The 17,265-nt window shown below is 37.2% G+C and overlaps 1 protein-coding gene across 6 annotated transcripts in view; it reads left to right on the forward strand.

Moving 5' to 3' along the window:
• The window catches only part of NSD1 (nuclear receptor binding SET domain protein 1), a 208,850-nt gene that overhangs the window by 154,814 nt on the left and 36,771 nt on the right, over nucleotides 1-17,265 (forward strand). For all 6 annotated transcript variants that reach the window (XM_049874394.1, XM_049874393.1, XM_049874397.1 and 3 more), the window contains exons 13-14: nucleotides 315-515; nucleotides 2,147-2,326. In XM_049874394.1, the coding sequence (XP_049730351.1) occupies nucleotides 315-515; nucleotides 2,147-2,326 (381 nt within the window). The remainder of the gene's footprint in view (nucleotides 1-314; nucleotides 516-2,146; nucleotides 2,327-17,265) is intronic.

Genomic DNA, 17,265 nt, shown 5'->3' on the forward strand with positions numbered 1-17,265 from the left:
GACCCCGTTCCCCTATCCTCCATTTTTTTCTGTAAACTTGTACTTAAGTTAAGAGGATGAATTAAATTTAGGTACAGTTTTTTCTTTTGATGAGAGTGCTTTGTAGGTGATGTGTGTACTTCCTGTTGCTTCACATCACCAAGTATGTAACCTCAGATTGTCCTTCTTACAGCGATACTAACATTGTTCTTTGGAATTGGATTTTCTCAGCCTAATAATCCATTATAAAGTTCCTCACTAACTTTTCACATAATGGCTTAACATAGGGTTAATTTTTGAATTGGTATTAATTTGTTACTTTGTTTGTTTCTCAGGAATCCATACCTGTTTTGTATGTAAACAGAGTGGGGAAGATGTTAAAAGGTGCCTTCTGCCCTTGTGTGGAAAATTTTATCATGAAGAGTGTGTCCAGAAATACCCACCCACTGTCATGCAAAACAAGGGCTTCCGGTGCTCCCTTCACATCTGTATAACCTGCCATGCTGCTAATCCAGCCAGTGTTACTGCATCTAAAGGTATGGGTTTCTATTTAGACCTGTCTTAGTTACCTCGGTTTCATTGGCAGTAGATATATTCATATGCAGTCTGGCATGTATCCTCAAGGTTTTTCTGTAGCTTTTGTTAGTTAAGGTACCAACATTGTGTGTAGGAGAGAGGAGGAGTTTAATGTCTAGCTCAGCAGTCACTGCATTGTGTTCTTTGGAGTCCTGAGGTTATGTGGTAATTATAAATTTGGATTTCATATGAGATTTGGTTTGCAGAAGTGTTCTACTGCACGGCCTCTCCTCCCTACTTCCTCTACCTTTTTGAGGGGAGGGAGAGAAAAGATGGAGATAGAAAACCTCTAAATTAGAAGACCAAAGTGTATTCTTCTGTGGGCCCTTAAATCTATTGTTGTTAGATGTGATGCCATTCAGAAATGCCTGTCAGTACAGAACTGACATTTTTGTTTTGTGTTGATTTATGTTATATTTTAAAATGGAAGTTCCTGTCCTGGAAACTTTTTTCTGCTCATAGTTAGATTGAGAGTGGAGGTTTCCAAAACTGGCTGTAGGTATAGATAAACTCAAATTTTGAAATCTCTTCTCATTAGGTACATAATCAGTTTTGTTTTTTTTTTTTTTTCTGTTCCATGATAGCGGGCCCATTACTGATTTTCCTAAAAGCCAAATACTGTGCCTATACTATTTGTGTGCAAGAGAGCCTCTACCTCGCCAGTAGGGGGTTGAGCAGACAAAATTTAGCAGTGTTGACTTTTCTCTTAATCTGATTGGCACTACCTTTTGTAAGGTGATTTCTTGGCCCTACAGGTCTCATCAGGGAGTCCTGGTGACTTATCGATTAAGCTCTTGGCTGCTAACCAAAGGGTCGGCAGTTCAAACCCACCAGTCACTCTTCAGGAGAAAGATGTGGCAGTCTGCGTCCATAAAGATTACCGCCTTGGAAACCCTATGGGGCAGTTCTACTCTGTTCTGTGGAGTCACTATGAGTCAGAATTGACTTGATAGTAATGGGTTTATTTGTTTTTAATAGGTCACATCAGTTCTGAGTATAATAATTTCAATATGCTTTATTGAAATTGCAATTTAACCCATCACCTACCTTCTCTTTTTTGATTGAGTTTCTAGATGGTATTTACATGGTTTGGTAATAGTTTTTAGTTGGTGAGGTATATGACAAGGATTATTTTGTTTTAAAAGGGTAGAGAGGCTCATTCACCTGAAAGAGGTTTCAAGAATCTTAAATCTGTACCAGGCAGGAAAAACAGGCACTAGTGTTCCCCCCAGCTGGTCTTTTGTTGTGATGCCTGTAACCCTCCTCCTCGCCACTCATTTAGTCTGGAACTAATTCCAGGTTACCTAGGAATCAGGGCAGTGGTTTGAGTAGGGCTTTCCTTGGTGAAGACAGCTGCATACAATTATGGGATCTGACTCCTTCTGGATATTTATCCCATAGTTCCCGTATGAAGTTTCCATGGTAGGCTGGGTGTTCAAAATCATGGTGCCAGTGATGCTCCCTGCTAGTTGTGACATTTTCTCTATGTTAGCAAATAGACTTGAATGACCATTCACGTTTTTATATTTAATCCCTTTGGTGTTTATTTGTTTTTGCTCCTCCCTGGTTTTACCGTTTTTCATATTTTCAGGTCGCCTGATGCGCTGTGTTCGCTGCCCTGTGGCATACCATGCCAATGACTTTTGCTTGGCTGCTGGGTCAAAGATCCTTGCATCTAATAGTATCATCTGCCCTAATCACTTTACCCCTAGGCGGGGTTGTCGAAATCATGAGCATGTTAATGTTAGCTGGTGTTTTGTGTGCTCAGAAGGTAAGACATCATTTCTTACTATATGAGTAGGCTAAAAAGGAATTAGTACAATATTTTAATTGCAACAAACATATTTTTCTTCACATTGCCAGTAGAAGAAATATTAGGAAGTGATCTCCTGAATTAATGACAACACAGCGAGAGTTTTTTAGTTTGCTTTTTAAGCTCTCCAGTAGGGAGAGGTTTTATTTTTGTTATTTTGAATAATGACTTTATTTTTATTAAAATGATAAACAGTTGAGCAATACAGAAAAGGGCAGAGAAAGAAAGAAAGAAATCACCCTAAATCCCACTGTCAGAAACAATCATTGCTAATATTAAGTGGTATTACTCTAGAAATCTTTGTATAAAAGCGGATGTAAAAATAGATATCTGGATGTTGACAACTCTAGAAAATGGGATCAAAGCACAATTAATATATTTTTAAACAACTTTATTCAGAAATAATTCACATAGCATATAATTCATCTACTTAAAATGTAAAATACAAAGGTTTTTAGAATATTCATAGGTATTCACAGATAATAAATTTGATGAAGTCCATTTTATTTATTTTGTCTTTTGTTGTTCATGCTTTTGGTGTCATATCTAAGAATCTGTTGTCAAAAACTAGGTATCTCAGCATTATCCCTATGTGTTGCTCTAAGAATTTCAAGGTTTTAATCCTTACATTTACGTTGTTGATCCATTTTTGAGTTGATTTTTTTTTTTTTTTTGGTGAGATGTATATCCAGCTTTATTCATTTGCATTTAGAAATTCAGTTGTCCCAGCACCATTTATTGAAGAGATTACATTTTCTTTTCCTACTGAGTGGACTTAGCATCCTTGTTGAAAATCAGTTAGGACATAAATGTATGGGTTTATTTCTAGATTCTCAGTTCTATTCCATTGGTATATGTTTCCCCTCATACCAGTACCACTAGATTACTGTAGCCCTGTGAGTCCTCCTACTTTGTTGTTCTTTTTCAAGATTGCTTTGGCTAATCAGGGCCCCTTGCAATTCCATATAAATATGAAGATTGGCATTTCCATTTCTGCAAAAGAGACTGTTGAAATTTTGATAGGGATTGTGTTAAACATGTAGATTGCTTTGGCTAATATTGACATCTTAACAATATTAAGTCTTCCAGTCCATTTTTAATTTCTTTCCAGTTTCATAGTTTTCAGTGTACAGGTCTTTCATCTCCCTTATTAAATTTATTCCTAGATATTTTATTCTTTTAAGGTGCCCTGGTGGCATAGTGGTTAAGTGCTTGGCTGCTAACCAAAAGGTTAGCAGTTTGAACCCACCAGCCACTGTGTGGGAGGAAGACGTGGCGCTCTGCTTCCAAAAAGATTACAGCCTTGGAAACCCCATGGGGCAGCCCTACTCTGTCCTATAGGTTCACTATGTTTCGGAATTGCCTCGCAACAGGTTTGGTTTATTCTGATTTGGATGTCTCATTTCTTTTTCTTGTCTAATTGCTCTGGCTGGAACCTCTGGTACGGTGTTGAATTGCAGTCGTGAAATCAGGGATCCTTGTCTTGTTCCTTTTCGTAAGAAGAAATCTTTCAGTCTTTCACCATTGAGTATGATATTACCAGTGAGTTTTTCATACATGCCGTTTATCACGTAGATGGTCTCTTCTCTTCCTGATTTGTTAAGTTTTGTTTTATGAAAAGGCCTTGGATTTTGTCAGATACCTTTTCTGAATCAATTGAGATGATCCTGTGGTTCTTTTGGTATGTTGTTCTCATGGGTTGAATTGTGTCATCCAAAAATATGTGTATCATTTTGGCTAGGCTGTGATTTCCACTGTAGTGTGATTGTCCATCATTTTGTCATCTAATGAGATTTTCCTATGTGTTGTAAATCCTACCCTCTGTGATGTTAATGCGGCGGGATAGGAGCAGTTAATGTTAAAGAGGCAGGACTCAATCTACAAGATTGGATTTTGTCTTGAGCTGATCTCTTTGGAGATATAAAAGAGAGAATGGGGACCTCATACCAGTACGAAACAAGAGCCAGGAGAATAGCAAATCCTTTGGACCCAGGGTCCCTGTGCTGAGAGACTCCTCAACCAGGGGAAGATTGATGACAGGGACCTTCCTCCAGAGCTGACAGAGAGAATGCCTTCTCCTGGAGCTGATGCCCTGAACTTGGACTTCTAGTCTACTAGGCTGTGAGAGAACAAACTTCTGTTTGTTAAAACCACCTACTTGTGGTGCTTCTATATAGCAGCAGTAGATGACTAAGACAGTTGTGTTAATGTTACATATTACATTGATTTCTTTTGTTCAACTGCTTTTGCCTTCCTGGGGTCAGTTTTACTTGACATGGTATATAGTCCATTTTTATACTGTTGGCATTTGGTTTGCTAGATTGTCGATGATTTTTTTGCATCTATAATAGGGGATATTGTTCTGTAGAATGAGATTTGTAAGAATTTCTTTTTCTTCTAGAGTCCATTTCAGTAGTTTATGTCTTTCTATGAATTTGTCTGTTTCATCTGAGTTATTTAGTTTGTTTGCATGCAGTTGTTCACAGTATTCCTTTTTATTTGTGTAAGGATGATAGTAATGTTCCTGCTTTCATTTCTGATTTTAGTTATTTCTGTCTCTCCACCCCGCTCCCCACCTTTTTTCTTTTGGTCATTTCTGAATCCAGTAACTTCAGTCTTTTCTCTTTATTTTGCTCAGTCTAAACTTGAATTTTGTCAGTTCTTTTCTGTGTTTTTCTATTCTCTACTTCATTAATCTCCACTGTATGTAATTTTTCCTTTTCGTTGCTTTAGATTTAATTGGCTCTTCTTTTACCACTGTCTCCAGGTAGAAAATTAGGCTATTGATTTGAGATCTTCTTGTTTAAATAGATGTTTACAGCTGTAAATTTCTTCCTAAGCACTGCTTTCACTACATCCCTTATTTTTATCTATCTCCAGATATTTTCTAAAATCTCTTGTGATTTCTTGTTAACCCCTCAGTTATTTAGGAGTGTGTTTAATTTCTACGTATTTATGAGTTTTTTAAAAATTTTCTGCTGTTGATTTCTAATGTCATTCCATTGTGGTCAGAGAATATACTTTTATTTCTTCTATCCTTTTAAACTTATGAGGTTTGTTTTATTTTTAGTAATTTTTTCTCGTTTTAAAGTATTTTGTCTGATCTTAGTATAGCCGCTTCTGGTTTCTTGTAGTTGCTATTTGCTTGATATATCTTTTTTCTATTCTTTTACCTTCAATCTACTTGTAGCTTTGAATCTAAACTGTGTCTCCTGTGGACAATATCTAGTTGGATCATGTTCTTTTATTTGGAAAATTATCCTTGTGTTTTGATTAGATTGTTCAATCTATTCCCATTCAATGCTGTTATTAATATAGTTGGATTTACACTTGCCATTTTACTTTTTGCTTTCTATATATCACATGTTGTTTTGCCGTCTATTTGTCCAAACTACCTTTCTTTGTTTTAATTGAATGTTTTTAGTATAACATTTTAATTCATTTTTTTCCTGATAACAAATTTCCTGATATATAATCAAATCAGAATCCATAATCCCCACTTTTCACTTCTCTGTTAAGTTTTGACACAATATTTTATACAAGTGTTTTTAAATCAGTTAAGGGAAGAAAGGGGGAAAAATATGCATTTAAAAATTTTTTGTAATTATCTTCATCAGTGTTTTTTTTTGCTTCTGGATTAGAGTTACTATCTGCACTCGTGTTTTCAGCCTGAAAAACTTTAAAAAATACTTTTTGTAAGTCTGCACTTCATCTGGGAAAGTGCTTATTCTTCCTTCATTTTTAAAAGATAGCTTGGCTGGACATAGGATTCTTACATGACATACGGTGGGATGACAGATAACAATATGTTTTTCCACTTGCTTATTGGTCTCCATTGTTTCTGCTGAGAAGGCAACTGTTAATCTTATTGGGGTTCTCTTTTATGGAAAGAATCGTTTTTCTTTTGTTGCTTTCAAGATTCTGTTCTTGTCTTTGAGTTCAGCATTTTTACTATGATGGGTCTGTTTGTGAATCTCTTTATATTTATCCTATTGGAAGTTCATTGAGCTTCCTGGATGTGTAGGGCTATTATTCCACCCCCAAATAAATTTGTCAAGTTTACAGCCATTGTTTCTTCTAATATCGTTTCTGCTTCTTTCTCTTTCTCCTACTTGTAGTACTTCTATTGAATGTTGGTGCACTTAATATGTCCCACATTTCTGAGACTCTTCACTTTTTTCATTCTGTTTTCTCTGTGTTCTTCAGCATGCATAATCTTTACCAATCTATCATTAAGTTTCCTTAGTCTGTCTTCAGCTAGTTCAAATCTGTTGAGGCCCTCTAGTGAATTTTTTTTCTTTCAGTTATAGTGCTTTTGAACTCAAATATCCATTTGGTTCTTTTAATAATTCCTGTCTCTGTATTGATGTTCTGTTTGATGTGACATTGTCATCATATCTCCCTTCTTTAGTCATGATATTCTTTAGTTCAGTTATATTTGTAATGTCTATTTTGCAATCTTTGTCTCTTAAATTGAATATATGATTTGCCTCACGGGCAGTTTCTGTTGCCTACTTTTTCCTCCTGTGTATGGATCCTACTTTCCATATTCTTTGTTTGCCTCATTTTTTTTTTTTTTTTTTTTTTGGAAACTGGACATTTTAGATAATATAACTCTGAGTACTGGTCCTCCTCTGCTTTTCGGGGCTTGTTATTTTGTTTAGTGACTGGCAAGATTATTTTAGTGAAGTCTCTTTCCCCTCTCATTGTCTTAAGCCACTGTTGTTCCTCAAGGAGGGCAGCCTTGAGTATGTCCACATTTACCCTGGGATGGCAGTGGTTTGGTAGGGCTCTATTCCCCTCCTTCCCTACCCACACTCAGCTGCCAAGGACCTCCAATTGCCTGATTACGCATTTGTTTTCAACAGTGTCCTGGGGTATAAACTGCTTGGCCAACTAAACCAATCAAATTTTGTGTTCTTGGAAGAAATTGTTTCTGAGGTCAGTGTTTGTTATCTGACCCCAGAGGCCTCTTTCCAGTTTACTTGTTTCCCAGTTCTCTCCTGGAAACTAACCCACCCACTGCCTTCCAGTGATTCCAACTCATAGCATCCTATAGGACCTAGTAGAACTGCTTCATTGGGTTTTCAAGGCTGTAATCTCTATGGAGGAAACCTTGGTGGCATAGTGGTTAATTGCTACAGCTGCTAACCAAAGGGTTGGCAGTTTGAATCCACCAGGCGCTCCTTGGAAACTCTTTGGGGCAGTTCTACGCTGTCCTATAGGGTAGCTGTGAGTTAAAATCGACTCAGCGGCACTGGGTTGGGTTTGGGAATCTTTATGGAAGCACGCTGCCACATCTTTCTCCCACAGAGTAGCTGGCGGGTTTGAACCACCAACTTTTTAGTTAACAACCAGGCACTTTAACCACTGCACCAACAATTTATCGTGTATCTTGAATCTTCTCCCAGTTTCCTTTTACTACAACCTCCATTGTTGTTGAGGACTCCCTTAGGTTTGATTTTATCCATACTCTATTACAAATGAAGTCAGGGAAGAGATTAGGAGCTATTGTTTTAAAACCTGCTTCTCCCCCTGGGAAGAATTCTCTAATCCAGAGCTGTGGAGGTGGGAACAATACCAAGTTTTTCTCTGAGTGACATCCCTGCTTTAGGAGCTGAGCTCTAGGGGAAGTTGAGGGTGGAAGTAGGGGCGGTAGTAGCCTGAGGTCCTCTCTCTTCTCCCAAAATGGAATCCCCCCAGTCCCCAAGGAACTGAGGCTAGGATGATCAGGGCCTCAGTCTTCTCAGCATGTTGCGCCCAAGGTAAAGCCTAAATTCCATGAGTCGCAGCTGGGTGGGAGAAGGGAGCCCCCACCTCTCAAGCACACTGGCCTAAGACTCAGTCCCAACAACTGGCAGCTGGAGGCTGGATGAGAAAAGCTGCTGTCCTGTACCTCCAGGGAAGAAAGCCCTCCTGCTGGGAGCTGGTGGGAGAGGGAGCCCTCTGTTCTTGGCTAAAGCTATATGGAGTGGATTGTCTGTTTTGCTGAGCCAGGAGGGGAAAAGAGGGACCAGTTTTTATTCAAATACAACAGAGGCTAGTCTTTTTGTCTGAATTTTCATAGGTGTTCTTGAATAGATGGTACTGCATTGGCTGTTCGTCCTTAAGACCATTTCTAGAGACTTAAAATGGTTGTGGTTCTAGCACTTTCACTAGTTTCATTGAGGAGCAGGTTTGCAGAGCTCCTCATGCTGTCATGCTGGAAGTAGATCTGGAATTGCTTTTTTTAAAAAAATCAATATTAATGTAAAAGGAGAAAACAAAGAGAGAGAAGAATTGATGAAGTGATTAAATAAAAACTTTTCTCACTGTAAGGGATATTAGTTCCTCATCACCCTTAACAGAAAGTCAGCACCTCTTAATTAAGCAATAACTCTCCCATTTTCCCCTCTCACTCTCCCACGGTAACCACAAATAAACTTTGGTCACTGTGTATTTGCCTAGTCGAGATACTCCATATAAGTGGAATCATGTAATGTTTGTCATTTTGTGTCTGGCTCATTTCATTCATGTTTTCATCCATGTCATAGCAAGTATCAGGACTTCATCTCTCTCTATGGCTGAATAATATTCCATTGTATGTATATACCACATTTTGTTTACCCATTCACCTGTTGATGGGCATTTCATTGTTTCCACCTTTTGGCTATTGTGAATAATGCTACAATGAACAGTGGTGTGTAATAATCTGAGTCCCTGCTTTCAGTTTTTTTGGGTATATACCTAGGAATGGAATTGCTGTTATATGGTAATTCTTTGTCATTTTGAGGAGCTGCCATTCTGTTTTCCACAGCAGTCACACATTATATGGTCCCACTAACAATAGATAAGGGTTCCAATTTCTCCACATCGTTGTCAACACTTGTTATTTTCTGTTTTTCTAATCATAGTCATCAGTAGATATGAAGTGGTATCTCATGGTTTTGTTTTGCATTTCCCCGATGACCAATGAAAGGAGCCCTGGTAGTGCAGTGGTTAAAGTGCTTGGTTGCTAACCAGTAGGCTCATAGTTTGATCCCACAAGCACTCTGCAGGAGAAAGATGTGGCAGTCTGCTTCCATAAAGATTTACAGCCTTGGAAACCCTGTGGGGCAGTTCTGTTCTGTCCTATAGAGTCACTGTGAGTCGGAATCAGCTCGGTGGCAACAGGTTTGGTTTTTTGTTTTTGTTTTTTGGTTATTGGCCATTTGTGTATATTCTTTGGTGAAATTATTCAAGTCCTTTGCCTGTTTTATTTTTTGTCTTTTTATTGCTGAGTTGTAGGAGTTCTTTATTTATTCTAGATATTTCAGCCTTTATCAGATTTATGATTCCCAAATATTTTCTCCCATTCTGTAGGTTGTGTCTTCACTTTGTTGATAAAGTCCTTTGATGCACAAAAGTTTTTAGTTTTGTTAAAGTCCAATTTTTCTATTTTGTCTTTATTGCTCATGCTTTTAGTGTCATATCTAAAAATCCATTGCCAAAAACAAGGTCATGAAGATTTACCTCTGTGTTTCTTCCCAGAGTTTTATAGTTTTAGCTCTTTAATCCATTTTTAATTTCATATGCGGTAAAGGTCCAACTTCATTGTTCTTGTATGTGGATATTCAGTCGTCTCAGCACTATTTGTTGAAAGACTATTTTTTTCCCATTGGATGGACTTAGCACCCTTGTTGAAAATAAATTGGCCATACATGCATGGGTTTATTTCTGGACTCTCAATTGTATCCCATTGGTCTGTGTGTTTATTATTATACCAGTACCCAGACTGTTTTGATTACCAGAGCCTACGTACCATATTTTTATACAAATAATGCATGCCTTCTACACGATTGACAAATGTAGACGTTGCGTGTTATTTGGGTAAAAATGTGATAGTATGCTTTGAAATCATGAAGTATGAGTCTTGCCATTTAGTCTTTTTAAGATTACTTTGGCTATTCAAAGCCCCTTGCAAAAATATGAATTTGAGAACTGGCTTTTTCATTTCTGAAAAGAAGGCTGGTGGAATTTGGATAAGGAAAACATTGAATCTGTAGATCACTTTGGGTAGTATTGACATCTTAACAATATTAAGTCTTCTAATCCATTAACACAGAATGTTTTTGCATTTATTTAAGTTGTCTTTCATTTCTTTCAGCAACGTTTTATAGTTTTCACTGTACAAGTCTTTTACCTCTCTTTATAATTTATTCCTAGGTGTATCTTATTGTTTTAGATGCTATTGTAAGTGGAATTGTTTTCTTAATTTCCTTTTCAAATTGCTCACTGCTTCTGTGTAGAAACCCCAGCTGATTTTTATGTGTTGACCGGGTACCTTGCAACTACGTGAATTTATTTATTAGGGCTAGTAATTTCTTGTGGATTCTTTGGAATTTTCTATGTATAGGATTGTGTCATCCGCAAATAGGGATAGCTTTACTTCTTCTTTCCCTATTTGAATACGTTTTTTCTTTATCTTGCCTAATTCTGGCTGGAACTTCCAGTACGTATTGAATAGCAGCGGCAAGAGTGGGCATCATTATATGGTTCTTGATTTTAAGATTTTAACGTTTTCAGCCTTTCTCCACTGAGTATGATGTAGGCTCTGTTTTCAATAAGTGACCTTTACCGTACTGAGTAATTTCCCTTCTACTCCTACTTTGTCGAGTGTTGAATTTTGTCAGATGCCTTTTTGGTGTCAGTTGAGATGATCATGTGGTTCTTTTCCTTTGTTCTATTAATGTGGGTTTTTTTTTTTTTTAATTACATTGATTTTCTAATGTTGAACTACCGCTGCATGCCTGGAATAAATCCCGATTGATCATGGTGTATAATTCCTTTAATATGATGTTAAATTTGCTTTGGTAGTGTTTTCTTGAGAATTTTTTGCCCCTACTTGGCAGAGATATTGATCTGTAGTTTTTTTTTTTTGTGTGTGTGTGTGTGTGTGATGTCTTTGGCTTTTGTATCAGGGAAATGCTGTCCTCATATGTCTGAAAGTATTCCCTCTTTGGAAGAGTTTAAGAAGAATTGGTGTCACTTTTTCTTGAAATGTTTGGTAGAACTCCCCAGTGAAGTTATATGGCCTAGGACTTTTTTGTTGTTGGGAAATTTACTGACTCAATCTCTTCACTTGTTATGGGTCTGTTAATATTTTTTCTTGAACTGATGTAGGTGGCTTATGTGTTTCTAGGAATTTGTCTGTTTCATCTAAGTTATCTAATTTGTCGTTGTATAATTGTTCACAGTATACTCTTATGATCTTTATTTTTTAGGGTCGGTTGTGATGTTTCCACTTTCATTTCAGATATTATTTGTATCTCTTTTTATTTTGTCTGCCTAGCTAAAGTTTTGTCAATTTTAATGAAATTTTCAAAGAACTTCTGGTTTTGTTGATTTTTCTCTCATGTTTTCATATTCTCTATGTAATTTATTGTTTTTTGTTTTATGTAATTTATTAGTACAGTCATGCATTGTTTAATGTCTATAATACAGTCTGCAAAATAGAACTTTATGTGATCTGGTTGTTCACAGGCAGTTCTTGGCTTACGAATGGCTGACTTACAGACAACTTGTACTTAAGAAGGGACTGCCATAAAAAAAAATCCAAGTTAAATACAATGGCTCGTAATAATGGCATGTACTACTTTGTGATGCGCATGAAAACATTGCGTGGTTTTGAAGTGTTTCTTAAGTGTTTTATATGCATAGAAAGGTAAAATATATACTACATGCTAAGACAAATATTCGACTAACAGACATTAAATAAGAACCATGTGTACCTGTTCAGACTTACCTACAAATTCAACATAAAGACAGACTTAGTGTTACCAATTGCCAATCTGACACAAAGGGCCCTTGTCTTTTCCCGAGTAAGAATACACATTAAAGACAAACTTTATCTTCAGCAAGCTTTATTTGGCTTGAGCCAAGCAAAAGAAGTCAGTGGGGATCTAAGCTTCTCCAAAAGACTGACTGGAAAAGGGAAGCAAGGCTAGGGCTTATATGGGTTTGGTGGAGACAATAGAGTAATGAATATTTTAGTGGGCTTCTTTCAAGGGCAGGTATTTCTCAGAATGGAGGTGTGTGCTAATTAGGTTGCTAGGTTGTGCAGGCATCTGGAATCTAAGCTGGAACTCGCTGATATTCAAGATGGAGTCGTCTCGGCAGCCCTTGGCATCACTTACTATGGGATACAGTCCAAGCACACTGATCTTTGGTACTACATCACCATCTTCAGAGGGCTAAGGAAGGTTAAGCAGAGGCCACACTTTGTCTTTCTGAGCATGCGGGAGCCTGTAAAGAAGGAATGGACTAGAAAAACACTAAGAAGGAGATAGTAATTCATGGGTTGTTTCAGCCTTATCTCATGTTGACAGGGTGTGGTTCCTGTTACCCATCTTCTAGATGGTAATCTTTTAACAGTTCTTTTTTTTGGCCATCACAGGCCAGCACAGTTAACCCTATCTGTCTCAATCCCCCCTGAGAGATTTCATACTCAGGATTCTTTATGAGGGTGTTGGGGCAGAGGTCTCTTCTGTAACTTCTTCAAGCTGACACCAGGTTGTTGGCCTGCTTGGCAGAGTAGAAATCTCTCCCTGTCTGGTCTAAAGTTTTGTAAGGTCTGGCAGTCTCACTTTCAGGAATGGGCAGGAAACCGTGCATCATCTTGGAAGTGTTGTAATCTAGAGGACACAGACTTTATCAGAAGCTTGAGGAGACAAGGCCCAAAAATCAGAAATAGAAGTATAGTAACTACAGGGCCCAAAAAGAGTAGAAACCAAGTAATAGACGGGAGTGTCTTCCACACTATCTACCAAATACCTTGGCCTCCCTGTCTTTTGTTTCTCAATCTCACACTCTTCTTTTTTTTTTTTTCCTTAACATTCTGTCTGTTTCTGTCTCTGTTTTTTTATGGGCTCTCTCTTTCTCACACCCTCACTTTCTAGAACTCTCCCCAGTCTCACTTTCTCTCTAATCTTTGCCTGTTTTTGTCACTCTCACTCATTTTTTTCTCCTTTATCCTCAGGTATCACTTTATCACCCTATCTTTTTGTTTACTTTAGTCTCACTTTTTCTTCATTAACCTGTATAGGGGCCGTAGGCTGTGGGCTACATGGGGTATGAACAGGCACCAATATCCTAGGAGCCCAACAAATGCCTGTGGTTGTTTCACAGTTTCTGGGTGGAGGTAGGTGTGGACCTTATCACAGCTTCAGGCATCACTCTTGTCTTACCCGACCAGATAACACTCAAATACTTGACCAGCAAGCCAGGCCCCTGTATTTTTCTTTGGTTACCACCCATCCCCGAGACTGGAGGTGTGGCGATCTTCACAGCTGCAGTCTGCCCTTCTATCCAATTTATGGAAGTTTTTTTTGGATATTTATAGAGCTTTGTCCTATGAAGATGATATTAACCATTCGCTGATTTTCAGTGACTTCAGGATCTATGTCACTGTGTCTCCAGAAGGCCTGAAAATTTTTTTTCGAGAAAGTCCGAGGGGTTCTCTTTAGGTCCCTGAACTACTTCATAAATTTTTTTAGAGGTTTTTCTGTTTTTGTATCTCAGTTTTAAGGCCTTGTAGTAAGCACTTTCTATAATGCGTCAGCCTACTCATGTCCTCTTTTGAACAGTAGTCCCACTCTGGATCAATTCTAGGGACTGGCAGTTTGTTAGGATTTGGGGGGTTTTATTGGTCCAACAAATTTTTCTGTTTACTAAATGCTAATAGAAAAAAGGTAAGAGTGGAAGGTCTTTTGTGTTCTGTTTGATTGGCTTTATATGCAAAGTTCTCTAAAAGGTGATTTTCAGAATTGTCTCATCTATTGTCTTTATTTCAGGGCTCAGTTGATGTGTCTTTGTGAGTCCATGTGAGCCCAGCTCCAGCTGGGTTATATTCCTTATGCTCAAGGACAGGGAACACATTGATGATTAATACCTGGACTTAGTTGAGCTCCTAGATCGCAGCCACTGCAGGCTCTTTAAACTCACGGTGCTGGCTTTCTACCGGATACCATTTGGTTCTTCATCAGGAACTTAAGTAAGAGCAAAGTTTTCATCAATCACAGACTCAGTGGACATCAACATTTTAGATATATTTTAGCCCGAGGCTTTTCTTTTGCCCTTTAGATGTGTAAGACAGTAGAGGATACGTTTGATTATGTCTAATAGTAGCAGGACTATCCCTTGCAATAGTGACCTAGCTCATGTACTTATTCTTGATAGTAACCAACCCAATGAACCTGGTGTTTTTAAGGGTGTTACAGTGTGTAACCAAGTAGCTTGTTCAATTCTACGTGTTCTACTTTTCTTGTGTTATTTAAGAAGAGGTATTTATTATAGCACAGACTACACTTTTCTTGGACCAATAAATAAAAATCTAAGGCTATTCTGTTATGTCATGTCACCTTGGCTTAATTAGGCCAGAGATCACTGTTGTGTTTCTATCCCACTAGCAACTAGTCTGTTATTTGTCCCATAGTGATTGATAAATTTTTAAAAGATTTTTCTAATTCAAATATACTCTAAATAGGAATTAAAATTATCCACCATACCCTGAATATTGGACCAGTGGGCTTTTTTTTTTCCCCCTAGGTCTAGTTTTACAATGGGTAACAAATTTAACATTACCTTTCTAATATTTACTATGGATATCTAAAGATAATCTTAAAGTTCCCAAGGTATACTATCTATGCATTTATCAGGAATTTAAACAAGAAATTGTCCACATAAATTCACTATCAGTTGGAAAGGGATCACCTAAACTAGTATAGGTGAATGTGTCACATAAAAAACATATCTAAAAGGAACGCACAAAGTTTGTCTAGAGAGAACAGAAAATATAGAAAAACTTACATACAACAACTAAGTTTTCATCAGAGAATTCACGATTAGCGACGTAATACAGGATGGACTTCTCATGTTGGAGGTCTCCAGTTAATCTGTCTAAAATATACTAAGTGTTTTCCCTGCAGGCAAGCTGCCCCTCCTTGGTTCACTTGCTAACAGTCATGGGTCACTTTCTCAGAAACAGAAGTGTTATCTAAGACAAAATGGAGTCTGACTCGTGAGATCAGTCCCTTCTGAGAACCTGGTTTTCTTAAGATACATAATTTTCTGTATAGCAAGAGGGTAAGAGTTTGATTATAAACATTAGACAGGTATTTTATGTAACATTGTCTTGAAGACTGATAAAACTGATTACTGATTTACCCTAAACATAAATCTATTTACAGATCTTGGGAATCAGTTTCTCAAAACAGACTGAGTTCTTTAAGAAAAAAAAGCACAATGCCCAGAGCAAAAATAGCCGTGTTAGTTTATCTGGGCAATTGTTTACCTCAGAGTGGCTTCAGTAATATTCCCACATAAAACCCATACTGTCATATCCTTTACTCAGCCTTATGTAGTTAACTTCTGTTCCATGTGATACCAGATCAACTGCAGTCTGTGAACCCATCAGCATTTGCATAAGAATTTTGGAAATTTTGATAGAGTCTGGCCACAGTCCTTTTCATAGGTCTAGTATAGTCCATCTTTTTTTGTTGAGATATTCTGGTCAAATGTTTTCAGAAAGTAAATACTTATCTGTAGATGACAGAACTTAATATGGTCATGATTAATTTATAAACATAATTCTTAATGGTGAAAGACCTGATAGAAATTAATTACGAGTGCAACGCAAAGGCCAAATAAAATCAGTTAAAAAAAAAAAGGTTTAGAACCATGTTTTTAAAGAACTTCAGATGTAACATATAATAATCTTGAGATATGATAGCATATAGTCAGGATATATCAAGAACATACCAATACCATCAAGTCTCCAAATACCTAAACAGCAACCAAAATGACTTCATAGGTGTAAATGATGTGAATTCTCCAATGAAATTATTGGCTTTAATGATGCTAGATTCAAAAAATAAATAAATACATTTCCAACCAAGTTAGCAATTCAGATGACATGGTATTATGCGTTTGTTGTCTAATATTAGGCAAAAACACAAGAGGAAATACTAACATATAAATTTTAACCCAAAGAGAAAGAATCAGGCGCTGCTCATGATTTTAACAACATGTCTTATGTAATTTACAACATGTTAAATAAAGCTTTCTAGCACTTTTTCTTTACAAAAATTTTCCTGGCTTTCAGACTTGTCAGGAGTTTATCTTAAGTTACCAAGAAACAATACTTTAGTTATTTAACACAAAGATCTTAAAATAAAAACCTTAGCTTTTTTCTTAAAGCCCTGTGGCTTGGTTTTCGACTCAGGAATCTTATTCTAATGACAGACTGAACCTTTGTCTTTGAAGCAGATTTAATTTTACATCAGTAAGTTACCTAAAAGATCTTAGAAATTATTTTAAGCCTGTATACCATAAAATATAACTAGTTGAAATAAAGTTTTTTTTAAGTAGTCCAAATTTTCATTCAACTTTTACTATTTCTCATATTTTTCCAATCTAATTTTATCAACCAGCTTTGGAAACCTCAAGGTTTCTATTCAACTGACTAATTAAACATTTCTCCAGGCCATCTCATTGTGATTTCTGTTTGACCTTGGCAGCTGAGGTCTGGTGGCTAAGGAGGCCTGATTTTGCCTCACCCTACCTACCTTTTAACTCAAGGTAGAAGACAAGATTAGCCCATTCTGATTCATTTACATGCAGAGGCATTTTGAAAGGCTATCTACCCAGTAAATACCAAAGTCCTTCAGCAATTTTGTAAATGAATCTAATTCTTAGCTAGGGAGACTAGAGGCTGGAGGGATTCATCCCAATTCCAGACATTTTGAAACGCAAAAGATAACAATTTATTTCTCTTCTCCTGCTCTAGAACTGTTACTTTTCTTTTAAGACAAAATTATCTTTTTTTTTTAAACCATCTAGAGCAAAAGATGACCAATTGTCCAGTAAACAGCCCAATCAAT

The sequence above is a fragment of the Elephas maximus genome, chromosome 2 (assembly GCF_024166365.1).
Source record: "Elephas maximus indicus isolate mEleMax1 chromosome 2, mEleMax1 primary haplotype, whole genome shotgun sequence".
Taxonomy (NCBI): domain Eukaryota; kingdom Metazoa; phylum Chordata; class Mammalia; order Proboscidea; family Elephantidae; genus Elephas; species Elephas maximus.